This window comes from Gopherus flavomarginatus, chromosome 5, assembly GCF_025201925.1.
Source record: "Gopherus flavomarginatus isolate rGopFla2 chromosome 5, rGopFla2.mat.asm, whole genome shotgun sequence".
NCBI classification, from domain to species: Eukaryota; Metazoa; Chordata; order Testudines; family Testudinidae; genus Gopherus; species Gopherus flavomarginatus.
The window spans coordinates 118,874,032-118,899,938 of record NC_066621.1 but is presented as its reverse complement, the minus strand read 5'-3'; the positions used below and the strand labels follow the sequence as shown (position 1 = coordinate 118,899,938).

General features: G+C 43.4%; 1 protein-coding gene across 1 annotated transcript in view; it reads right to left on the bottom strand.

The window, feature by feature from the left end:
- Positions 1–4,716: 4,716 nt before the first annotated feature.
- CIPC (CLOCK interacting pacemaker) overlaps positions 4,717–25,907 on the bottom strand; it is a 29,426-nt gene continuing 8,235 nt past the window's right edge. Inside the window, 1 exon segment of the mRNA XM_050955786.1 lies at positions 4,717–8,464. Within this exon segment, the coding sequence (XP_050811743.1) occupies positions 7,598–8,464 (867 nt within the window). The 3' untranslated portion in view covers positions 4,717–7,597.

Here is a 25,907-nt window from a genome sequence, read left to right as displayed (position 1 = left end):
CACCCCCAGTTCCAGCACCTGCTATAGCTTTACCAGTGCAATTGATCCTGACTACAGCCTCTTGTATTCTAGTTCTGTTTTCCAGTCAGCTCTGCCAGTGACTTCCCTCAGATTATTTATCTATAGCACCAGCAGGAGAGGCACTTTTTACAACTTTGTGGCTGAGCTGAGAAAAGAGGTGGCAGGAAAAAGCTGACAGCTTCATCTGTACTATGTGAGGCTGCCAGGTAGGGCCTGTACTTTTTGTCCTCCTTCAGTAGACATGGAGAACAATTGATCACTATCCTCTTAATAACATTATTATGTTCCCCTCGGTCTTCTTTTCTCACACTAAACATGCCCAGTTTTTTTAAACCTTTCTTCATAGGTCAGATCTTCTAAACTTTTTATCATTTTTGTTACACACTTCAGGACTCTCTTCAATTTATCCGCATTCTTCCTTGTGTGCCACCCAGAATTGGAAACAGTACTTTAGATCAAACTAACTTGATACATATATATAAAAAATGAGATTACAAGTTTTGTTGATAAAGGTAATAGCGCTGATGTAACACACAAACTTCTGTAAGCCATTTGTCTTGGTACTGTATGATGGTTTGATTAAGAAAAGAGAATGATATAAAATCAACATGGCACACAAAATGGATTAAAACTGGTTAACTGATCTGTCTCAATATTTCATTGTAAATGGGGAATCATCACTAAGTGTGTGTTTCTAGTTGGTCTTGCTCTTTCCCCTATCCTATTTAACACTTTTATCAATGACCTGGAAGAAAACAAAATAATTACTGATAAAGTTTACAGATGATAAAGATTAGGGAAATGATATATAATCCCATCACTTAGTAAACTAGGGGCAAATAATATGTGTTTCGGTATCACAGAATGCAAAAAGTCATACATCCAGGAACAGAGAATGCAGGCCATGCTTATAAGATGCGGGGTGGGGGTGGGGGTTTAGGAGGAGCGAAGAGGGGACTCTATTCTGGGAAGCTATGACTCCGAAGGAGTTGGAAGCCCTAGTGGATAATCCACTGAACATGAGCTCCCCGTGTGATGCTGTGGCCAAAAGGACTAATGCAATCATTGGATGTATAAACCAAGAAATTATCAAGGAGGAGAGACGGGTTATATTACCTTTGTATTTGGCAGTGACCACTTCTGGAACACTGTGTCCAGTCCTGGTACCCACAATTCAAGAAGGATGTTGATAAATTGCAGAGGGTTCAGGGAAGAGCCATGATATTGATAGGAAAACATTAAGTAATTGAACTCCTTGAGTCTGTTTACCTTATTAAAGATAAGGTTAAAGGGTGACTTGTTCACAGTCTGTAAGTACCTACATAGGGAACAGAAATTTGACAGAGGGCTCTTCAGTCCAGCAGACAAAGGTGTAACAAAAGCCAGTGCCTGGAAATTGAATCTAGACACATTCAGACTTAAAATCATTCATACATTTTTAACAGTAAAGGCAATTAACCATTGGAACCACTCAGCAAGGATTGTGGTGGATTCTCCATCTCTGGCAATTTTAAAATCACTATTGGATGCTTTTCTAAAAGATACGGTTTAGCTCAAACAAGAATTAATTCTGAGTCCTATGGCCTGTGTTATGCAGGTCAGACTAGATCACAATGGTCCCTTCTGGGTTTGTAATCTATGAACTTGATTAAAAAAAAAAACAAAAAAAAACCCCTGTTTTTTGTCATCCAGACATATCCCAAAGAACCACATACCAGCTATGGATAGCCAGAGTTCAGCCACTCCCTTTCTCCACTTTGCAGCAGGGGTGATGAGGAAGATAGCAGAGCAGCCAGCTACTCTGCTTCTATGGATGCGAGCAACTCCTGCATGCTGGGATAATCCCTAACAGGATAGTGACTGGTTTCTGTTTCCTTTCTGGCACTTGGGCAGCACAAAGGGTGGGAAACTGGGAGCAGAATTTGCCCCACATCACTGATCTGCCAGCTTGACCTTCCTGAAGTCAGGGCTGAAAATGCTGGATGCAATTGTATAGATTGTGTGGTTCAAGAACACCCTTCTTGGGGAGAGACTGCAATTCTTGGATCCTGAAAAAAGTATTGCTTCCTCTTTGAGAGGAGATAGCCCACATTAGCAGTTTGCAATTTCAACTTTTGCACATTTGGCTGACAAGATTAGCAATCAATGTAGGTGTCTACCCCTACACAGACAGCATGCATCTTGCAGTTTTCACATAATTATGGAAGCTCGAGATAGGCTAGATAATCAAACAAATCATTTCTATCTCTACGCCAGTGCAGGATTTTTCACAACATATTTTGAATGTTTTGAGAAATCTAATTTTACCTCTTCTTTTCCAAACTGTTTGCCCCTTTAGTGGAGATATAATAGGCATGGATTAACATTAAAGATCCTGTGGTACTTTTTGTAGGGACATGCTATTACATGCCACTTGTTGGTATCCACTGCTCCAGAACCAGCTGCATGTCACTGTAGTGCTGTCCGTTAGTCCTGGAGGAATTCTGCACCAAGAAATTAAGAATTCTACACATAATATTTTAAAATTCTGCAGATTGCAAAACAACACAATATAATCATGCCAGTTTCAATTATTTTGGTAATTTATTTCAAAATACCTGTCAGCAAATACATCTGTATCAATACAGACAAAAAAAATTTCTGAATCTTTTTTGGACAAATAGATTTCTTACTAGGTATATTAACACAGAACTTTGAGTAATAATTCATTTAAACTACAATACAGAACTGTATTTCCTGCACCCCTCAGAAGCAGTGCAAAGGCTTGGCTGAGTCAGGTGTAACAGAGGAGCTGAGGGAGAGGGCAGTAATTGCTGGGAGGGAGCCTGGGAGTGAACTTAGAGGAAGAAAAGTAGAGGGGAGGGGAGGATTGGTAGGAAGTTGGGGAGCCTCCCCCATGAAGACTCTAGCTGTTCCCTAGTCTCTCCCATTTCAGTTGGACACATCTACCACAATCCCCATGTGTCACTTCAACTCCCTGCCCTCCCCAGCCACCTCTTCCCCTATCCCTATGTGTCCCTGCACCCTCTACCCTCATGTGGCTCTACACACCCATTCCCATTCAGTCCCTGACTCAATGCTGTTACCACACTAGCTCCTGTGCCCACCCTAGTCTGTTATCCCCCCCACTAGCCTTTGTGAACCCCAGCCTGTATCACCCCCCAGCAGCCCAGTGTTTCCTGCTCTGTCCATCCCCCCATATCTCCTCACATGGCCCTGCGGGCAGGGTGCTGTGAAGAAGACAGCCTCTGACTCTCCCTCTCCAGGGCTGGCTGAGCCAGTTGCCCTCTCTTCTGGTTCCAAAGCAGCCCCTGGTGGGCGAAAGGTGTAACTGCAGCGCCTTTCTGGCAGACTGTATTTTCTGCAGGGGGAAAAAAAACATCTGCAGGAGGCATGAATTCTGTGTGTGTGCAGTGGCACAGAATTCCCCCAGGACTGTGTTTGCATAGAGTATTTTGTGGTAAAGAACTCCATAGTTTAATAGTATTATAGCAACCCACAATTTTTCAGGCACATACTTTATTTCATTCATATTTCACAGTCTGTCTGTAGAAAGTTTTACAGAAAAAAAAATCACATTTTGTAATCAAGTTCTCATACTACATATTCAGATTTTGCAATGCACTTGAAGGTATAGAAAATATTTACATTCAACCAGAGTTATCAAAGTTTTAAAAGAACTTCATTAAAGCAATTAAAAATTCAAGATGCATAAAGCAACAAGGAGTCCTGCGTCTGACAAATGGGTATTCACCTACGAAAGCTTATGCTCCAATACGTCTGTTAGTCTATAAGGTGCCACAGGACTCTTGCTTTTTACAGATCCAGACTAACACAGCAACCCCTCTGATACCTGAATATGTATAAAATTATTAAAACTTTTACATGAAAGCAGAAGTCTGCTTGACCCATCAATCTTCCACTTTCCTTGTCACTTCAGCCAGTTGGTGGCAGCAGCAACAGCTTAAGCTGCAGAAACTGTTTAAATGACCTTTCGGAGCTCAGGACCTCTGGTTTAAGTCTAGGTTGTTAAAGCAAATTCTAGTTCAGTGTTTCCCAAACTTGTTCCGCCGCTTGTGTAGGGAAAGCCCCTGGTGGGCCCGGGCTGGTTTGTTTACCTGTCGCATCTTCAGGTCTGGCCGATCGTGGCTCCCACTGGCTGCGGTTTGGGCCGATTTGTTTTTCTGCCACGTCCACAGGTCCAGCCAATCGCGGATCCGACTGGCCGCGGTTCGCAGTGAACCGCGGCCAGCGGGAGCTGTGATCGGCTGGATCTGCGGACGCGGCAGGTAAACAAACTGGCCTAGCCCACCTGGGGCTTTCCCTCCACAAGAGGCGGAACAAGTTTGGGAAACACTGTTCTAGTTGATTCATAAATCAAAAAACCTCCAAAACCTGCAGGGCCAATGCTTACAGAATTGTTTCATTGAAGAGGCTGATGTTTTTGGACAATCTTGATAGGGCTGTTTCTGGATTCAGTCTAGAACTGGCTTCAGCTTCAGACCAAGTCTACTAAAAACCAATGAATTCTCTCACCATAGTTCCATGCCCTTTTATTTTACTAAACTTACAACTAGGGTAGGAAAGCTTTTGCTATATAAAGCTTCAGTAAAGCTTCCAGCAATAAAAGCAGCTAAGAGACGTATGAGTAAACTGGGGTTTGACAGCTTTTTGTATATCTACAATCAGTGCCCTCCAGCATACTTCTTTAATGACCTTAACTGCTAATTTAACTGGGGACATGGGTCCTAGCTGACCCCAGATTTATTCAGTAGCTTTGAAGAAGATTTTCCTAATTCAGAACTTACTGAATAAGAAGTTGGGATTCTGACAAGCAGTATGATTTCTAAGCAGTTGGTGAACTTCCATTCACAGTTTTACTATGTTTACATATATTTTATATAAAACTACACTAGTTAGAAAGATCCACCAGCTCTGAGTATACCACTTTTAGCCCACCCTTCGTGACAGAGCCTGTGATGTTGTGTGAACTACAGCAGATTTACACTGTCCAGGGTTTTCCTACATCAGGAAGTACACTATATCCTGTTAGGGTAATTTTCTGCCCTCTCTGCTCCACCAGAGAGGAGCAAGTGGGAGCCTCCCTCTCTTCCCTTCAATCATCTGGGACTGAATTTCTATCATCCCCCCCTTCATTCCTCTTCATCTCTAAAATGTCCATCATTAATTCTAGATCCATCACTTCACGTTCTAGAACAGTCATTCCTAAATTCAGACCCTATTTATTAAGATTCTCCACAGCCTCAGATGGGAGAAGCAGAGCTTCCAAGGAAAGAGAAGGGACTTCTGAGGATAGGACTAGGTGGCTCACATGTCTATTCCCCTCTCCACAATCCCAAACACCTGTATCACTCAGATCAAGGGAATAACCTTTACTCCCTTTCAATAAGGGGGTTGGAAGCTCCACTGCAGTAACTTTGTTATGATTCTCTAGCAGGCTCAAATGTCTCAGTGTTTGGGCCAGAATGTGTGATGCCCTTCTGCCATATGCAGCCTTTTGTTTGAATTTGGTGACACTATGTTATGTGTTAACAGTAGCAAGCTAACTTCAGATATGAAGCAACACAGGAAACCCACATAAGATTTTGGCCAAATTCCCATCCACTGCCCCCTTCCCCCTGCTTTCTTTGGTGGTGCTCTACCCCACAGCTGGGATGGTGCTTAATCAGCTACTATTCAGTTGGGTTTTGAGGGAAATCTCTCTCTAGCTCCAGAGGTCAGTCCAAGTCTGACTTTCATGTTCCATCTCTTCTTGAGGCATGTATGCAACTCCTTTTCAGCGAGCTAAGTAAGGCGCTGAAAAGGGAAGACTCTTCTCCTACCTCCAAAGTTTCCTAAGGCATTTGTTACAGTAATGCTGTAGGTGAATTCTTTAGGACCTCCTGCAATGTTCATTTGAGACCATCAGAAGGATGAAAGGGTCACATCACTGAATTTAAAGACAAAAGGCCAACTCAAACTTTCTAACTGGAAAGCTTTTAGGTTTCTTTTTGAGAAACTGAAATATATACGGGAATGTAAGAATGTCCAGGCAATACTTGATCACATGAAATGCAAGTTTTGCTTGAAAAACACTGTCAAACCAAAGGGATCAGACTCCAATCATATAATTTAGAATGGGAGAAACTGTTCACTTCATTCTTAGATGACCATATTTTAAATCTCCTTATACAGAGGAGTATTTGAAAGACATGGCTCAAGTTGAAGGGAATAAAAAGGAGAATGACAAGTCAAATTCAAACAATATGAACGTGTCTGTAGAACAGCTTTTGAAACAAGATTGTCGGGCACAGCTAACACTAAGGTCTAATGCCTCTACCAGCATCAGTGTGTAAGTGCATGTTTCAAGACAATCAAGTTGCGAATGATAATACTCATACTGAGGAGAACATTAAACAGTGTTCGTCATATTCTTGGAAAGATGTCACCAAGGTGACCAGAGTCTTTTCTAGTGATACATTCAGATGTTTCTCATAAAAAGAAAAACAAGGCTTGCTTCACTCTAGGACCTGTACAACCATTTCCCCCCCCCCTTCTTTAAACTCAGCAAGCTGATTTTACATCCAGAAGAGAGTCTCTCCTAAACTGGATAAAGACCAATGGGTGCATAGCTGGTCTTGCTAGCTGTCTAGCGAGGAACATATTTTGGGGAAGTTCTATAGCCTATGATATACAGGAAGTCATAGTAGTTGATCACAATGGTCCCTTCTGGCCTTGGAATCTACAAATCTTCATTGTAACGCATTTAAAAAATATCACTTAGCTTTTTTTTGTTTTTTAAAGTAACGGTCAGTGTTTAACTCATTGCATACTTGGGAAATCCAAAGCCACCTTGCTTAGAACAGCTGTTAGCTGTTAATGGACAGTACAAATAAACCTGCTTTGGAATAGACACTTCCAGTGCAGATCTAGTGTCAAACTTTCACCCAGCTCTCAACTTAAAAGAAATTAAAATAGGCAGGCTGATATCACATCCCTCACTTCCCCGCCCCCTCTTTGCTCAAGCAATTCAACGTATGGAGTGCAGCTTTGATGCAAGCTGATCTCCATTTGTTCAATGTGGTGATTATCCAAAAGCAAGGCCACCTTGTGTCTTCAGAGTATTGACACAAAGCCAGAGATACCATGTTACCCATCAAGTTTCCTCTCTCCCTATCAATTCATAAGCGGCTACACTAGACCAGGTCTTTTGTCCCATTCTGTGAATTGGCTGCCTGGAGACAGGGGGTGAAAAAAGGTGCTTGCCAGGAAAGAGACATTTGCAATGTTCTCCATCATAAGAATAGGAACACATCATATCATAGCACTTTCACACCTTCATGGCCCAAAGAAGAGCACAGTTACTCAATTCCAGGTCACATGAAGCAGTACAAATTCCCGCCTATGCCTCCCATTGTGCCAGTCTCACAACTTACATTTGGGACAATTTATTAATGGCATGCTGCTTTGTGAATGAGTTTTAAAAGTAGTCTCAACTTAGAAAATGCTCTTGTCAAAGCCTGAGACACGGGAAGAGAGGCACTCTAATCACTTGACCAGCTATATATCTTTTGCGCTACATGTTGGGATATGTAGGAGAAGCCTCAAGGCTGCTGTTAGCTTTATCTGACCCTGTTAGGGATGCCTCTAGCTCTGCCCAGGCCTGAGGAGCATTGCTCTTTATTGCCTGCGTGAACAATTGTGTTTGCTTCTTCAGTTGGTCCAGTTCAATTTGGGTTACCTGGTTCTGATGAATCAGTTCCTTGGTTTTCAAGGTGATCTCCAGCAATCCAGACCTGTGCAGCACAACAAAGGTATTTTGAAAGCGCCTGTGCTTGCGTTGCTGCTGCAACAATAGCTCAGGAGTAGTATAATGTTCTTCGGCTGCCAAAGGTGGGCTGCAGGTTGCTAATTGCACCATATGATGTACTGGATTCTCCATCTCAGGAGATTTGCAGTCTGATATCTGGAGGAGTCCAGCAGGGGAAAAGGGAATCAAACCTGGGGCCTTCTATTTGGCAGTAGAAATATACTGAAAGCCATCAATAGTTGACATTTTTCCATCTGCCATCAAAGCTGGAGAACTCTGCTGAGTAGAGTCCTGACCAGTAGAGTCAGGTGATACTTGAGGGCAAGCACTAGAGGGCAATAAACTAGTCTTATTGGACATAGCAGTATCTGTGCAAAGCCATTTCTGTCCACTGGTTCTCCCTCTTTCCTCCAGTTCCCAGACACGATCTCTTTTGCTGGGATGTGTTGTCGTCTTTGCGCAGGAGTTCAGGATGGGCAGGTAATTAGTAGAGTCACTTCTCTTTTCACCAAGAAGGTGAGGGTTAATGGGAGGGGAGATGGCTGAATGAAGAAACACTAGCTGTGGCTGAGCTGGAATCACTTCAAAAGATGGCTGAACAGTCCAAGACTGAAGCTGCGATGAACTGCTTCCCTGAGAAGTATGGGTGGAAAAAGTGGAATTATCACAACTAACAGTGTAAGAAAAAATGTTAGAAAAGTTTTATAAGAACAAGTGAGCCTAGTGCCAATGTCTGCAGACATCGTTGCTAAATGCTGCCAGTTATAATGCAATCTGAGTAGGTTTTACCTCCTATAAAAGCATTCTTCCCTTCTTGTGACATTTGAGGACACTGTTAGAGACAAAGCTGTAATTCAGAATCCATTTACTGCTGAACAGCAAATACGTTTAGAAGCCATTCAGTTTTAGCATTCCTATTTATGCTAACACAAGCTGGGAGAAACCCTGGACTTGAGGATATAATAAGAGAATAATAACTACAAGTGTCCAGACAACTTTGAAAGAAAGCCACAACACTTAAGGTTATGATTTTAAAAAACCATTCAGATGAATGCTGCACAAACATTCTATCTAGAAGTTGAAATTATATATTAGTTGAGACATAGGAACTCTAATCCTGCCTCCTATTCTTACAGCAAGTGGGTGAAACAGTCTCAGTTATTTCTAACACAGTAGGTGGTCACTAACAAGTGCGGTAGTTTTAAAATTTACTGAAACCACATATTGTACAAAAACCTAGCACCTGAAGTGTACCTAATGCCTACTAGCCCAAGGAGAAACACCTGTTCTACACACAAAGTTGCACCCTTTCAACACCACACCTTTGGTTAAACTGGTGCAAATTTGTGTGTTGACAAGCTGGAAAGCCTATTACTGTGGGAGAAAAACACCTGTGCCGCCTATCCCTTCCTAAAGTTACACCTCTGGCAATATTAAAAAATGAAATATTTGTAACATCATCAACCATCTTGATTTAATAAAAAAAAATCACTTACCACACTGATACTAATTGGCTTAAAATTGTGCCCTCAGCTAAACCTGTCCTAAGACACCCTACACCTCCCACTTATTTGTCTCATCTACTTTTAATGGTGGGTCTTTTAGACGCCAATGCAGCAAAGCATTTAAACATGAGCTAGAGTCCATCTGTATTTAACAAAGCACTTTACCACACAATTAAGTGTTTTGATGAACAGCAAATGGTAGAGGAAGAATGATCCTGTGGTTAGGATGCTAGCCTGGGACTCAAGAAGCTCTACTTCAATTCCCTGGTATGCCGCCAGCGACCAGTATTACTTTGGGCAAACCATTTAGAGGCAGAGAAATTGTTTTTCATTTGTAAAATATGAATATTATCTTCCTACTTCACATTGTGAGGTGCTCAGAGATTATGGTACTAGGGGGCTGTCAAGGTTTTTTTCCCCACTTTGAACTTTAGAGTACAAAAAGTGAGGACCTGCATGAACACTTCTAAGCTTAATTACTAGCTTAGATCTGGTACACTGCCACCAGCCAGAATTTAGTGTCTGGCACACTTTCTGTTCCCCCAAAACCTTCCCTGGGGAACACAGATCCAAACCCCTTGGATCTTAAAACAAGGAGAAATTAACCATCCCTCTTCCTTACCCCCAGACTTTCCCCTCCCTAGGTTGCCTGGAGAGGCTTCACACAGATCCAAACTCCTTGGATCTTAAAACAAGGAGGATTTAACCATCCCTCCTCTTTTCCCCCCACCAATCCCTGGTGAGTTCAGACCCAATCCCTTGGATCTTAAAACAAGGAAAAATCAATCAGGTTCTTAAAAAGAAAGCTTTTAATTAAAGAAAGAAAAGGTAAAAATCATCTCTGTAAAATCAGGATGAAAAATGCTTTATAGGGTACTTAAATTTATATAGCCCAAAGGAAACCCCCTCTAGCCTCAGGTTCAGAGTTACAGCAAACAGAGGTAAAAATCCTTCCAGCAAAAACAAACATTTACAAGTTGAGAAAACAAAAATAAGACTAATCCGCCTTGCCTGGCTATTACTTACAATTTTGAAACATGAAAGACTGATTCAGAAAGATTTGGAGAGCCTGGGTGTACGGTCTGGTCCCTCTTAGTCCCAAGAGCGAACAACGAACAAAACAAAAAGCACAAAGACTTCCCTCCACCAAGATTTGAAAGTATCTTGTCCCCCTATTGGTCCTCTGGTCAGGTGTCAGCCAGGTTTACTGAGCTTTTTAACCCTTTACAGGTAAGAGAGACATTAACCCTTAACCATCTGATTATGACAAGCCCCCCAAATCTCAGACAGTGTGGAACCACACTGGCGGTGATTTCTTCCTAGAACTTTAGAATAAACAGATTAATAAAACACATGCACCTTTACATATACTACTAATTATGTAAAACTACAAGACTTTTCACATTTTAAGAACAATTTTTAACCAGTTGATTCTGGGAAACTTTCACAGGAGAGTGCATCAGCTACTTTGTTAGAAGTTCCTGAAATGTGTTCAATTTCAAGATCAAAATCTTGGAGAGCTAAACTCCATCAAAGCAGTTTTTTGTTGTTTCCCTTGGCAGTATGAAGCCACTTTAGTGCAGCATGGTCGGTTTGTAGCTGGAAAAGCCGTTCCCAAACGTATGGGTGTAGCTTTTCCAGGGCATACACAATGGCGTAGCATTCCTTTTCACTGATTGATCAGTGGCTTTCCCTCTCAGACAGTTTCTTGCTGAGAAATACGACAGGATGAAATTCTTGATCCGGTCCTTCCTGCATTAAAACTGCTCCTACACCACGCTCAGACGCATCTGTGGTTACTAGGAATGGTTTGTCAAAGTCTGGTGCCCTTAGCACAGGGTCAGACATGAGTGTTGCCTTAAGCTGGGTAAAGGCCTTCTGACATTCATTAGTCCACTTAACTGCATTTGGCTGGGTCTTTTTGGTCAGGTCTGTTAGTGGGGCAGCGATTTGGCTGTAGTGGGGTACAAATCGCCTGTAATATCCAGCCAAGCCTAAGAAGGATTGGACCTGTTTCTTTGACTTTGGGACAGGCCACTTTTGGATAGCATCCACCTTGGCCTGTAGGGTGTTTATTGTTCCTTGACCCACCCAGTGTCCCAGGTAAGTCACTCTGTTTTGGCCTATTTGACACTTTTTAGCCTTAATAGTTAGTCCTGCCTGCCTGCTGTGCTCAAAGACTTTTTCCAGGTGTTCCAGTTGTTCTGCCCAGGAATCAGAAAAAAATGGCCACATCATCGAGGTAGGCAACTAGCAGGATTGGGAGAATATGCAGGAGACCATCTACAAGTCTTTGGAAGGTGGCGGGTGCATTTCACAGCCCGAAAGGAAGCACATTAAACTCATACACCCCTGGATGGGTGATGAAGGCTGACCTTTCTTTGGCCGGTTCATCTAGCAGTACTTGCCAGTACCCCTTGATTAAACCTAATGTAGAGATGAACTGGGCACATCCCAATTTCTCCAATAGCTCATTGGTGCATGATATTGGATAGTTGTCAGGACAAGTTACAGCATTTAGCTTACAGTAGTCCAAGCAAAAGCGTATTTCCCCATCTGGTTTGGGTACTAGAACCACTGGAGATGCCCATGCACTGTTAGAGGGGCAGATTATACCCATCTGTAGCATGTTTTGGATCTCTCGTTCTATAGCAGCTTGGGCATGAGGAGACACCCGGTAGGGTGGGGTTCTAATTGGGTGAGCATTACCTGTGTCAATGGAGTGGTAGGCCCGTTCAGTCCATCCTGGGGTGGCTGAGAACAATGGGGCGAAGCTAGTGCACAGCTCCTTGATCTGTTGAAGCTGTAGACGTTCCAAGGTTGTGGAGAGGTTTACCTCTTCCACGCCACCGTCACTTTTTCCTTCATAGTAGACACCGTCAGGCCACTCAGCATCATCTCCTCCCTGGGCTGTAAACTGACAAACCTTTACTTCTCTGGAATAAAAGGGCTTTAGAGAGTTAACATGGTACACTTTAGGCTTTAGGGTTGAGGTGGGGAATGCTATGAGATAGCTAACAGCTCCTAGGCGCTCTTGGACCGTGAATGGCCCTTCCCATGATGCTTCCATCTTATGGGCCTGTTGCGCCTTCAAGACCATAACCTGGTCTTTTACTTTGAAGGAACGCTCTCTGGTATGTTTATCATACCAGGCCTTTTGCTCTTCCTGAGCATCCTTTAGATTTTCTTTAGCAAGGGCTAAAGAGTGTCGGAGGGTGCTTTGTAGGTTGCTTACAAAGTCTAGAATGTTAGTTCCTGGAGAAGGCGTAAACTCCTCCCATTGCTGCTTCATCAACTGTAATGGCCCCTTAACCTCATGACCATACACAAGTTCGAATGGTGAAAACCCTAAACTGGGATGTGGTACAGCCCTGTAGGCAAAAAGCAACTGTGCAACACTAGGTCCCAATCATTTGAGTGTTCATTTATGAATTTATGTATCATGGCTCCCAAAGTTCCATTAAACCTCTCCACCAGGCCATTGGTTTGATGGTGGTAAGGTGTGGCAACCAAGTGATTCACCCCATGAGTTTCCCACAGATTTTTCATGGTCTCTGCCAGGAAATTAGTTCCCGAATCTGTAAAGATGTCGGAGGGCCAACCTACCCTGGCAAAAATGTCTGCTAAGGCCTGGCACACAGTCTTAGCCCTGGTGTTGCTTAGAGCTACTGCTTCCGGCCATCGGGTAGCAAAATCCATGAAAGTCAGTATGTACTGCTTTCCTCTGGGGGTCTTTTTTGGGAAAGGACCCAGAATATCCACAGCTACTCGCTGAAATGGGACCTCAATTATGGGGAGTGGCTGGAGAGGGGCTTTGACCTGGTCCTGGGGCTTTCCCACACTTTACAAGACCAGACATAATTAGCAATGTCCTTGCCCATCCCCTCCCAGTGGAAGGACTTCTCCAACCTGTCTTTGGTTCTGTTCACCCCAGAATGGCCACTGGGGTGATCATGGGCTAAGCTTAAGAGCTTTACCCGGTACTTAGTTGGAACTACCAACTGTTTTTGAGGATGCCAGTCTTTCTGGTGTCCACCAGAAAGAGTCTCCCTGTATAAAAGTCCTTGTTCTACAACAAACTGGGATCGGTTAGAAGAGCTGAGAGGCGATGGGGTGCTCCATGTCGCCGCCCAAGCTTTCTGAAGGCTGTCATCTGCTTCCTGCTCAGCCTGGAACTGTTCCCTTGAGGCTGGAGACATCAGTTCCTCCTTAGACTGTGGACTTGGGCTTGGTCCCTCTGGAAGCGATGTAGGTGATGGGGTTGTTTTCGTTGATGGTGAACCGCTTTCCGCTGGTGCACTATGCGATATTTCAGGCTTGGGCTGAGCCTCTTGGGTAGGGTTGTCTGCTGCCTCTGCCAGTTCAGGCCCGCTGGTGCCCTCTGGTGCTGGGGTTGGAGATGGGTTTGCAAGCGCTGGCATCAGTGCTGGCAATGGTTCTGGTACTGGTGGTTTTTCCAGTTCCAGTTCGGTGACTGGATGCACTATGGCTGTTGCAGTTGTTGGCAGGGGATCCGGGTCCACCACCTCTGTCCGGATCTCTGGTAACACAGACGGGGCCCTTGTGGACGGCTCAGGAACAGGGATGGGTCTGGAAGCTTGCCTGGCTTGGCTGTGTGTAACCATCCCCACCCTTTTGGCCAGCTTCACCTGGTTGGCCAAATCTTCCCCCAGTAGCAGAGGGATGGGATAATTGTCATAGACTGCAAAAGTCCACATTCCTGACCAGCCTTTGTACTGGACAGGCAGTTCAGCTGTAGGCAAGTTTACAGATTTTGATATGAACGGGTAAATTGTCACTTGGGCCTCTGGATTGATGAATTTGGGGTCCACTAAGGATTGGTGGATAGCTGACACTTGTGCCCCCGTGTCTCTCCATGCGATAATCTTCTTTCCGCCCACTCTCAAGGTTTCCCTTCGCTCTGAGGGTATTTGAGAGGCATCTGGGCCTGGGGATCTTTGGTGTGATGATGGTGTAATGAATTGCACCCGGTTGGGGTTCCTGGGGCAGTTGGCCTTTATATGTCCCAGTTCACTACATTTAAAACATTGCCCAGCTGACTGGTCACTGGGTCGAGGTGGGTTGCTGGAGACTGGTGAGGTGGGACAATAGGGTGTCTGGGGCTTCCCTAGGGTGGTAGGTGGGGTCTTGGGTTGTCCTCAGTGATAGGATTTATTTTCGGTTTGCCCCCTCTGATATTCGCTCCCCTTGCTAGTAGTATTTTTCTTTTCTGCCACTTCTACTCATCTGGCTCCAATCTCCCCCGCCTCGGTTACAGTTTTGGGCTTCCCATCTAGTATGTACCTTTATTTCCTCAGGAACACCCTCTAAGAACTGTTCCATTTGCATTAGGAGGGACAGCTCTTCCAGAGAGTTAGCATTTGCTCCTGATATCCAGGCATCCCAATTCTTTCCAATGTGGTAGGCGTGTCAGGTAAATGACACATCTGGTTTCCACCTTAGGGCTCTGAACCGCCGGCCGGCATACTCAGGTGTTAGCTCCATTTTGATTCTGGCCTTGGTTTGAAAAAGATTATAATCGTTCATGTGTTCCTTAGGCATTTCAGCCGCCGCCTCTGCTAAGGGTCCACTGAGCTGTGGCCTCAGCTCTATCATGTACTGGTCTGTAGGGATGTTGTACCCATGGCAGGTCCTTTCAAAATTTTCTAAGAAGGCCTCAGTATCACCATCTGCCTTGTAGGTGGGGAATTTTCTGGGATGGGAAACAGTACCTGGAGAAGGGTTGTTAGGGTTGGCTGGTACATCTGGCTTAACCTTTGCTAATTCCAGGGCCTGCTGGTGGGCCTCCCTCTGGAGCTCCAAAGCCCTCCGGTGATCAGCCTCTTTGGCTTTTTCTTCTTTTTCTCTCTCTCTTTCTCTCATCTCCATCTCTTTTTCTTTCATCTCCATAGTTCTCCTGTGGTCAGCCTCTTTGGCTTTCTCTTCTGCATCCAGCCTAGCCATTTCTAGTTTGTTAGTTGCTCCACTGGTACTCATTTTTCTGCTTTTTTGTGCTGGCCACACCCCACTCTGCAGCTCACTGAAACCTGGGATGTACTCCGTTCAGAGCTGCTGGTTAACAGAGATTTTCTAACTAGCTATACCCGAGAGGTAGAAAGAAAGAAAACAAAACAATTCAACTTTTAAATTCCTTTCTGCTGTCTACCTGCTCACAGCTTGAAGCCTCCTCTTAACAAAGACTCTTGTTACAAAACTTAACACCTCTGCCCTCAGGCTGCTTTCCAAGCAGCTAGGAAGGAGAGAAAAAAATCCTACTGGCTTTTGGTTCCTAAAAAATCCCACTGTTACCACCATGTCAAGGTTTTTTTCCCCATTTTGAACTTTAGAGTACAAAGAGTGGGGACCTGCATGAACGCTTCTAAGCTTAATTACTAGCTTAGATCTGGTACACTGCCACCAGCCAGAATTTAGTGTCTGGCACACTTTCTGTTCCCCCAAAACCTTCCCTGGGGAACACAGATCCAAACCCCTTGGATCTTAAAACAAGGAGAAATTAACCATCCCCCTTCCTTTCCCCCCAGACTTTCCCCTCTCTAGGTTGCCTTGAGAGGCTTCACACAGATCCAAACTCCTTGGATCTTAAAACAAGGAGGATTTAACCATCCCCCTTCCTTTCCCCCCACCAATCCCTGGTGAGTTCAGACCCAATCCCTTGGATCTTAAAACAAGGAAAAATCAATCAGGTTCTTAAAAAGAAAGCTTTTAATTAAAGAAAGAAAAGGTAAAAATCATCTCTCTAAAATCAGGATGAAAAATGCTTTATAGGGTACTTAAATTTATATAGCCCAAAGGAAACCCCCTCTAGCCTTAGGTTCAGAGTTACAGCAAACAGAGGTAAAAATCCTTCTAGCAAAAACAAACATTTACAAGTTGAGAAAACAAAAATAAGACTAATCCGCCTTGCCTGGCTATTACTTACAATTTTGAAACATGAAAGACTGATTCAGAAAGATTTGGAGAGCCTGAGTGTACGTCTGGTCCCTCTTAGTCCCAAGAGTGAACAACGAACAAAACAAAAAGCACAAAGAAAGACTTCCTTCCACCAAGATTTGAAAGTACCTTGTCCTCCTATTGGTCCTCTGGTCAGGTGTCAGCCAGATTTACTGAGCTTTTTAACCCTTTACAGGTAAGAGAGACATTAACCCTTAACCATCTGTTTATGAAAGGGGTCCATAAATACTTCAAATATATAGAATACAGATGGGCTGTAGAATTTGAAGCTTCAGGCTACATCTACAGCAAGTGGTAGGGGTGTAATTCCCCTGCTCATGTACATATACCTACGCTACATCTCATCAACATAGCACAAGTATAAATAGCAATGGAGCTGTGGTAGCAATGGCAGCAGCAGCAGAGGCATGGCTGAGTCATGCCAAGCACATACCCAACAATTTCAGGCAAGTTTGAACTCAGCATGGCTCAGCCTTGCTGCCATTACCAGTGCTACAGTGGCTACACTACTATTTATATTTGAGCTAGCATGAGTATGTGTACACAGGGGAAATCAATCTCCTAGCTAGCAGCATAGGCATAGCTTTAAAGGGCAAGCGCTTTGGTGCAAGGCCTGTCATTTACTATATGTTTGTACAAAACCTAGCATAAAGTAGCTCCAATTTGGTTGATGCTTCTACATGCTATCTTGCTCTTCTTTACTTTCCTGGATTCCTTTCTCATAATACATATTTTCCTATATTGTCTATTTCTTCCCTCCACCTTCCATCACTCATTTTTCCCCTTGACACTGTGTTCTCTGGTCTTTCATCTCCTACCAAAACCTCACTTTGTATCATTCTCCCTTTCTTTAAGTTATTCTATTCATCTCAGCCAATTCACATTTGGAAAGCTCACTTTACAGCTTTCATTTTAAAAAAAAGCTTAAATTTTGCAGTAGTCAACACCACTTGTCCAGAAAGGCTTTGTGTATGCATGGGTGAGTGACTTTTACAAGACCTGTAAAAACTTAGCAGTTAAATTGCACTGAGTTTAACAGAATTAATTTCATCTTGTTTTTAGCAGAATTTTAGTACCCTGCATTTTCACTTTAAAATCACCACAGCTGATCTGCACAGATAGTATGTGTTTCTATGTAGGAGGATGGTGCTGTTCTAGTAGTTCTCCTAAGCTGCTTCCCTTGTCTGAAACAGAGGAGAAAAAGACAAAATGCTGATGGTCTAACCTGTGATTTTAAAAAAAAAAATCTGTCTCATAGCTGTTGCACCAAGAATTGTGTAGGACAACAAATCAATAAACTCCCTTATTTTTGGCAACGATCACTGTATTCAAAGGATCATTCCAACACAGCTGACTGACCCAACATATCATGAGGCAGGAATGCATTTCATGATCATTAACCTATAATCATTGCTTTTGTTTGCTGAAATAAAGTATTCCATTTTACTTTAACATGACTCCCTCTTTATTTTATATAGAGGTCTGGACATGAAGATCAATGACTCAATGGACTGTCTTCCTTGTTTATTCTTAACTTCTCTCCCTCACTCTACTACATTACAAAATTTCATAACTTAGGTATATTATAAAAACCGGTAAAGTTTTGCTTGCACCATGCCCTGAGAAGTTTGTTAGCATACCAAGAGAGCCAGTATTTCATTTTCCACCTCTCACCCTGAAGGCATCAGTAGGAGAAGCTAGACTAACCACTACCTGACCGGAGATTTGTGCATCTGCTTAAACAGTTTGTCCACAATTTGCAAGGGGAGGGGGGGAGAAGTATTTTGTCAAGCTAAAGTGAGCCTGTCGTGGAGATCAAAGAACTGACTTCCCTATAAATGCCTACTCCAGACATCTCTTTCATTGCACATCTTATTAGAGCCTCACTCTCTCTAAACTATAGTGAAGTTTAACCACATTTGCTTGCAACCATGCCAGCCTGGCCTGTGAATTTGTCAGATCTCACAAGAGAGTCAGGAGAGTCTAAACTTGGATTGTGGTTTCTCCTTGGAGGCTTCCCATTCATTTTTCCCCACTGCATTTTCAGGAATCTTTTGCTCAGATGGAAGGTTGAAGAAATTTTGGTCCTGCTCTGATGAGAGAGTTAGAAACATGGTTTCTCCCACACCTTATTTTAAGTTGTACGTGTTTCAAAAGTGGTTTACAATGTGCTCATAGACTGACAGAACGATGTGGCAGAGAAACTAATCAATTAATAAGTTCATTCAGTTGTTACAACTTAAGCCTTGAAATTTACTTTTTATTTAGCAATTGTTTAACATTTGACGCCAAATCATCTTAATTTAGACACAAAAATATAGATTTATTAGAACAGAAAAAGCTTTGACAAAAACCAATATAAGCAGAGATGGTTTCATATTTTATTCATTCTGAATTACATTTTAACATTTGCTTATACTATTGGAATCCAAAATCCTTCTTAAATACTTGAGATCTAGCAAGTGAAACTGACTATTCTAGTTTCACTGTCTAAGCTGAGTAAAATACTCCTGGGGGAATTCTGCACCCCTGCACACACACACAGAATTCACGTCCCCCGCAGATTCCTCCCCCACCCCGCAGAAATACATACTGCCAGGAAGGCACTGCAGGTACACTTTTCACCTGGTTTTGGTGTGTATTGGGGCCATTGTGGTGCCAGAAGAGAGGGCAGCTGGCTCAGCCAGCCATGGAGAAGGAGGGGGAGAGGTGGTCTTCCTCACAGTGCGCTGCTCGCAGGGCCGCATATGGGGGGATGGACAGAACAGGGCACACAGGGTGCTGGGGAGGTCACACAGACTGGGGTTCAGAAAGACTAGTGGGGGGGAAGACTGGGGCAGAGGTACAGGAGCTAGTTGGGGGACAGAATTGAGCAAGGGGCTGAATGGGAGTGGTGGTGCAGGGCCATATGGGGATGCGGGGGTGCAGGAACACATGGGGACAGTGGCAGATGTGCCTAACTGAATGGGAGAGGCTAGGGGTGAACCAGTGTCTGCATGAGGGAAGCTCCCCAACTCCCTCACAATCCCTCCCCCCCCAAAAAAAAAGCCCTGTTCCATACTTCTCCCACCCACACTCAACAACCCTCCACGTGCACTCCCAGGCTCCTTTCCAGCAATTACTTCTCTTTCTCTCAGTTCCATCACTAGAAGTAACCACCACAAGCCTTTGCGCTGCTTCCGAGGAGTACGGGAAATACAGTTCTGTATTGTAGGTTAAATTAATGATTACTCACAGTTCTGTATTAATATGCATAGTAAGGAATCTATTTGTCAAAAAACATTTCCTGACTCTGTCGTCTGTAGACATACTTGCCAACAGGTATTTTGAAATACATTACCAAAATTATTCAAACTGGCAGTTTTTTATATTGTGTTATTTTGACAAATAAAATATGCAGTTTGCAGAATTTTAAAATATTTTGCACAGCATTTTAAATTTTTTTGGCATAGAATTCCCCTAGGAGTAGTAAAGTAGCAAAGCATCAATGCAGAAAGTATGCCAGATTTCTAAAATTCTTTAATTTAAATAATCTGAGGTGCTAATAGTATTTTTTCTAAATATGTCTTATCTTTGCAGGAGCCCTTTAAAATAAAGAGATTTAACAAAGGTGTATGAGGCTTGAGAAACTTACGTTTGATCTATCTTCGTGATTTAGCCTGCCTCTGGCCACGGACAGACTTACTCTAATAGATCTTCTACTGATACTACGATTGTATGAGTGTAGCAATAAGTTAGATGAATGTCACCCTTTAAAAGAGGTATTTGCAAAGTGCCCTTCTGAAAGGAAAATATATTTTCCAATATATTATTATTATTCCCCCCACACACCTGTTTGACCAGTGCATTTTTCATTATGACCACAAGAGAAAGTTCTGGGAAGGAATTGCTTGTGGTCAGTGAGTACTGCCAGGGCCCATCCTCTGTGTTCCAACACAATGCATTCAGCATAATCTCTGAGTTGATCAGCTGCACAGAACTCTGACCTTCCATCTGGTAGATGCAAAGTCCAGTTATTCATTGTTTTATATGCAGCAAGCTTTCTAAGCTCCCACCCATTTCCTGATTCCATACTGTTCAATCAGATTGTGCACAATGCTGCTAATTTGATTCTGGACTTCAACTAACATGGGCTTCATTCATTGTCTGATGGCTGCTCAGTGGCCTCTGATTTTAAGTAGTAATTTTCAGTGATGGATTTTTTTTTTAAAGTGGACCTTTCCTCACAACTGGCACCCTTGTAGTAGTATCAGAGAGGCCAAGGATTGTACTCTGTCTTCATGCCTATTCAATCTATTAAAGCATACTAAAGTATGACAGTGTTGCAGAATCTTGCACTGTCAGTTTGCTATGGCTGTTCTGTACCCAGGGCCTCATATCTCCATCAATCACTCACCTTTCACAAAATTATTTTTTCTAATGAAAGGGAAAGATTATTGCATAGTTTTGGTGTGTATTAAAACTCTACTTGGATGTGCCATTTCAGTCAACCTTACAAAAATTACTCTCTACTGTAACAGGCTGTTTGACATTCTGATCATATGTAACTCAATAAGTCATGCAATGACCAAGTAGGAGCCCCTTTTCCTAGACAGTAGCTAAAATGAAAAATATGCTCATTAGAAGTAGAGACTCAAGCAAACCTCAATACCATGCAGATTGACAAAATGAGCTTTAGAAGAGTATTAAATCTTGATTTTAAAGATTTTAGTACATTTCTACCCCGATATAACGCGACTGATATAACATGAATTTGAATATAACACGGTAAAGCAGTGCTCCAGGGGGTGGGAGGCGGGGCTGCATGCTCTGGCAGATTAAAGCAAGTTCGATATAATGCAGTTTCACCAATAACGCGGTAAGATTTTTTGGCTCACGAGGACAGCGTTATATCAGGGTAGAGGTGTAGTTACAGGATTTTCAAACTTGCCCTATACACAAGTTCTCCCACCCTTCCACATATGAGTTTTCTGGAACTGTAAAAAGATACATTTGTTAAGCAAACTGTGAAGTTTAAAGGAGACAACAGGAGGAAAATTAATTATCTTTTTCTAAACCTGAGACTACAGATTCTTTGTCAGATTCAGCTGCTGGCATGCTGAACTGATGCGTCACTCTCCTCATGTCCATCACATTGCCCAGTTTGGTTAACAGCCTTCTGGGGCTCTCTCTAGATGGGTACTTTCTCTCCATGCTTTTACAGTGCTGGAGACAGAGTTGTCAACACTTTTTCCATTGGGGTGGGAGAATAGGGAGGAAGAAATCTGGAAGAAAAAAAAACAACCCCAACCCAAGTCCCTCTGAAGCTGAGGAAGCTAATTCCACTAATGCAGAATAAGCTTTGCAATAAGAGAAGCTTATCTGGGATACATTAACAGGTGTGTTGCGAGCAAGACACAAGAAGTCATTCTTCCGTTCTACTCTGCGCTGGTTAGGCCTCAACTGGAATATTGTGTCCAGTTCTGGGCACCACATTTCAGGAAAGATGTGGAGAAATTGGAGAGGGTCCTGAGAAGAGCAACAAGAATGATTAAAGGTCTTGAGAACATGACCTATGAAGGAAGGCTGAAAGAATTGGGTTTGTTTAGTTTGGAAAAGAGAAGACTGAGAGGGGACATGATAGCAGTTTTCAGGTATCTAAAAGGGTGTCATAAGGAGAGAGAAAAACTTGTTCACTTCAGCCTCTAAGGATAGAACAAGAAGCAATGGGCTTAAACTGCAGCAAAGGAGGTTTAGGTTGGACATTAGGAGAAAGTTCCTAACTGTCAGGGTAGTTAAACACTGGAATAAATTGCCTAGGGAGGTTGTGGAATCGCCATCTCTAGAGATATTTAAGAGTAGGTTAGATAAATGTCTATCAGGGATGGTCTAGACAGTATTTGGTCCTGCCATGAGGGCAGGGGACTGGACTCAATGACCTCTCGAGGTCCCTTCCAGTCCTAGAGTCTATGAATCTTTCTCTGACAAGCCCTTGAAATTATACTAACAGCTGGTTATCTCACATGCAGCTCTAGATTTGCCACTTTTATAAAAAGTTCAGGTTAGTACATGGACTGTCAATAATAGCAGAGCTTATTCCCTGTAAACCTCCCTCTCTAAACTTTATAACCTAGAGTGCTAAAAATGCACAACTCAATATTGCGTCAAACACATATTATTATTATAGGCTGTGCTAATAAAAATGCCTATAGGTAAGGTTGCCTGACAATTTACATTAGACAACATAGTTTTCAGTTGCTTAGCTTTACCAGACTGCTTGGGTTGAAATTTTCCATGCTGGTTGTCTGTCTCAGGTTAAGCAGTTTTATTTTATTTTATTTTTATTTATTTATTTTTTAAACAGAGTTACAGCTAAGTTCTTCAGCCATTTTTCAGAATGAGGTTAGGAAATATGATTTGTTTTGTTGTTAAAAATTCTTACAACTATTTCACTGAGAATCTCTAGCTCCTCCATGCTTTGGAGCACAAACTTGACATCCGGCAGGGGAGTTGCCCTGGTGTCAAGAATGTGCCTTTTATCATCCTTGTGAAAGTCCACCTAAGTTTGGCCAAGTTGTGAGCCTCTGAAACACTGAGTTCATGCATGTTCAGTAGAGACTTGTTGGAATTCACAGCTAAATTCTCCAAAGATTTCATCTACACCAGGGGTCTCAAACACAATTTACCTTAGGTCCAGTGCCAGTCCTCAAATCCTCCCAATGGGCCAATAGTGTCACTGAAGATGTTGTTCAGAAAAGAAAACATTTATAATGTATTTTTTATTTTGAATTTCTTAGAAATAATAAAACTGTCACACAGCTTTATATAATTCTTTGCCTGCCAGAGAGTTTTTAGTGTTTGCCAGACACCTGGCAATGCTTCAGTTCTGTCAGTTTTATTGTTTGGCCTCAGTGACTGAGCAGTTGAAACCTTCAGGATTGCAGCAAGGTGTGCATCAGATAGCTGTGTTCAGTATTTTGACTTGTTTATATTCATTGTGGGGAAAAAAGTGATGCTGCCTTCATGGCTGACTCTGCCTGGCGACTAGTGATGGTATCTCTGTCCCTCTACCTCAGCCAATGGGAGCTGCAGCAGGCAGCACCTGCAGCAGATAGAGCCGGCAGCGTGGCTACCTGTCTCTCCCCTCTGCGGGACGCAGTGGGGAGGTTCTCGGGCCACTGATGGCCCATGGGCCGGGACGTTGAGACTCCTGATCTATATTGAGCATGCCTCCGGGGCTAGCAGGACTTTTCCTGCAGTTGTTCCTCCCAGCAGCTAGGGGCTGCTGAGGCAGCAAGCACAAGAACTATGGGAATCAATAAAGTTCTACATGACTACAATTTTGTTTTTTTCAGCGATGTTACAAGAATGCTAAAGTTGCAGAGTCACACCCTTGCAAGTCCACTCTAATCACACACTGTTTTTTCCCCAAAAGCCCATTGCCAACCGTTGACAAGAAGGTGTACCAACAGAGGGAAAATTACTTTTTGTAGTGACCCAGCCACTCCCTGTCTTTATTTAGGCCTAATCTGATGTTGTCAAGTTTGCAAATTAATTCCATTCTGCAGTTTCTCGTTGAAGTCTGTTTCTGAAGTTTTTTTTTGTTGAAGAATAGCCACTTTTAAGTTTGTTATTGAGTGTCCAGGGAGATTGAAGTGCTCGCCTACTGGTTTTTGAATGTTACAATTCTTGATGTCTGATTTATGTCCATTTATTCTTTTGTATAGAGACTGTCCAGTTTGGCCAATGTACATGGCATTGATGGCATATATCACACTGGTAGATGTGCAGGTGAACGAGCCCCTGATGGTGTGGCTGATGTGGTTAGGTCCTATGATGCTGTCCCTTGAATAGATATGCAGACAGAGCTGGCAATGAGGTTTGCTGCAGTGATTGGTTCCTGGGTTAGTGTTTCTGTTGTGTGGTGTGTAGCTGCTGGTGAGTATTTGCTGCAGGTTGGGGGGCTGTCTGTAGGCGAGGACTGGCCTGTCTCTCAAGATCTGTGAGAGTGAAGGATCGTCCTCCAGGATAACTTGTAGATCCTTGATGATGCGCTGGAGATGTTTTAGTTGGGGGCTGTAGGTGATGGCTAGTGGCGTTCTGTTACTTTCTTTGTTGGGTCTGTTCTGTAGTAGGTGACTTCTGGGTACCCTTCTGGCTCGGTCTGATACTCACATCTTCTTGTCAACAGTTAGGAATGAGCCACATCCACCCTGATTGAATTGACCTCGTTAGCACTGACCCCTTACTCAGTAAGACAACTCCCATCTTTTCATTTGCTGTATATTTATACTTGCCTACTGTATTTTTCACTCCATGCATCTGATGAACTAGGTTATAGCCCACGAAAGCTTATGCCCAAATAAATTTGTTAGGGTATGTCTACACTACGAAATGAGGTTGATTTTATAGAAGTCGATTGCATACGTCCACACTAAGCGCATTAAGTAGACAGAGTGCGTCCTCACTACCATGGCTAGCATCGACTTATGGAGCAGTGCTCTGTAGGTAGCTATCCCACAGTTCCCACAGTCTCCGCCACCCATTGGAATTCTGGTTTAAGCTCCCCAATTCCTGATGGGATAAAAACATTGTTGCGGGTGGCTTTGGGTACATGTTGTCATTCTCCCCCTTCCTCCATGAAAGCAACGTCAGACAATCGTTTCATGCCTTTTTTCCGTGCAGATGCCATACCACAGCAAGCATGCAGCCCGCTCAGCTCACCGACACCACCGCTCTTGTGTCCTGGGTGCTGCTGTCAGCAGACGGTGCAGTAAGACTGCTAACCATTGTCATACACCGCTTCCGCTGCAACTCTGTTCTGGTGCTCGTCTCAGCAGTGAATTTCTCCATGTTGTCTGTCATGTGCTCCCAGGTACACGTGTTCTTCCTCGGGAAACGTGTGTGGTGCTAACCGTCATCCTCCACCACTTCTGCTGCAACTCTGCTCTCCTGCTCACGCCACACCACGGGAAGCATGGAGTCCGCTCAGCTCCCCGTTACTGCCGCTTTTGTGAGCATTGTAAACACCTCATGCGTTATCCTGCAGTATGTGCAGAAGCTGCAAAAGCAGGGCGAGGAGGCGATGACAGCGCAATCATGATAGGGATGAGGACATGGACACAGACTTCTCTCAAAGCACAGACGCTGGCAATTTGAACATTGTGGTGGTAATTGGGCAAGTTCCTGTTGTGGAACGCCAATTCTGGGCCCAGGAAACAAGCACAGACTGGTAGGACCGCATAGTGTTGCAGGTCTGGGATGATTCCCAGAGGCTGCGAAACTTTCGCATGCGTAGGGGCACTTTCATGGAACTTTGTGACTTGCTTTCCCCTGCCCTGAAGTGCAAGAATACCAAGATGAAAGCAGCCCTCACAGTTGAGAAGTGAGTGGCGATAGCCCTCTGGAAGCTTGCAACGCCAGACAGCTACCGGTCAGTCAGGAATCAATTTTGAGTGGGCAAATCTACTGTGGGGGCTGCTGTGATCCAAGTGGCCAACGCAATCATTGAGCTGCTGCTATCAAGGGTAGTGACTCTGGGAAATGTGCAGGTCATAGTGGATGGTTTTGCTGCAATGGGGTTCCCTAACTGCGGTGGAGCGATAGACAGAACACATATC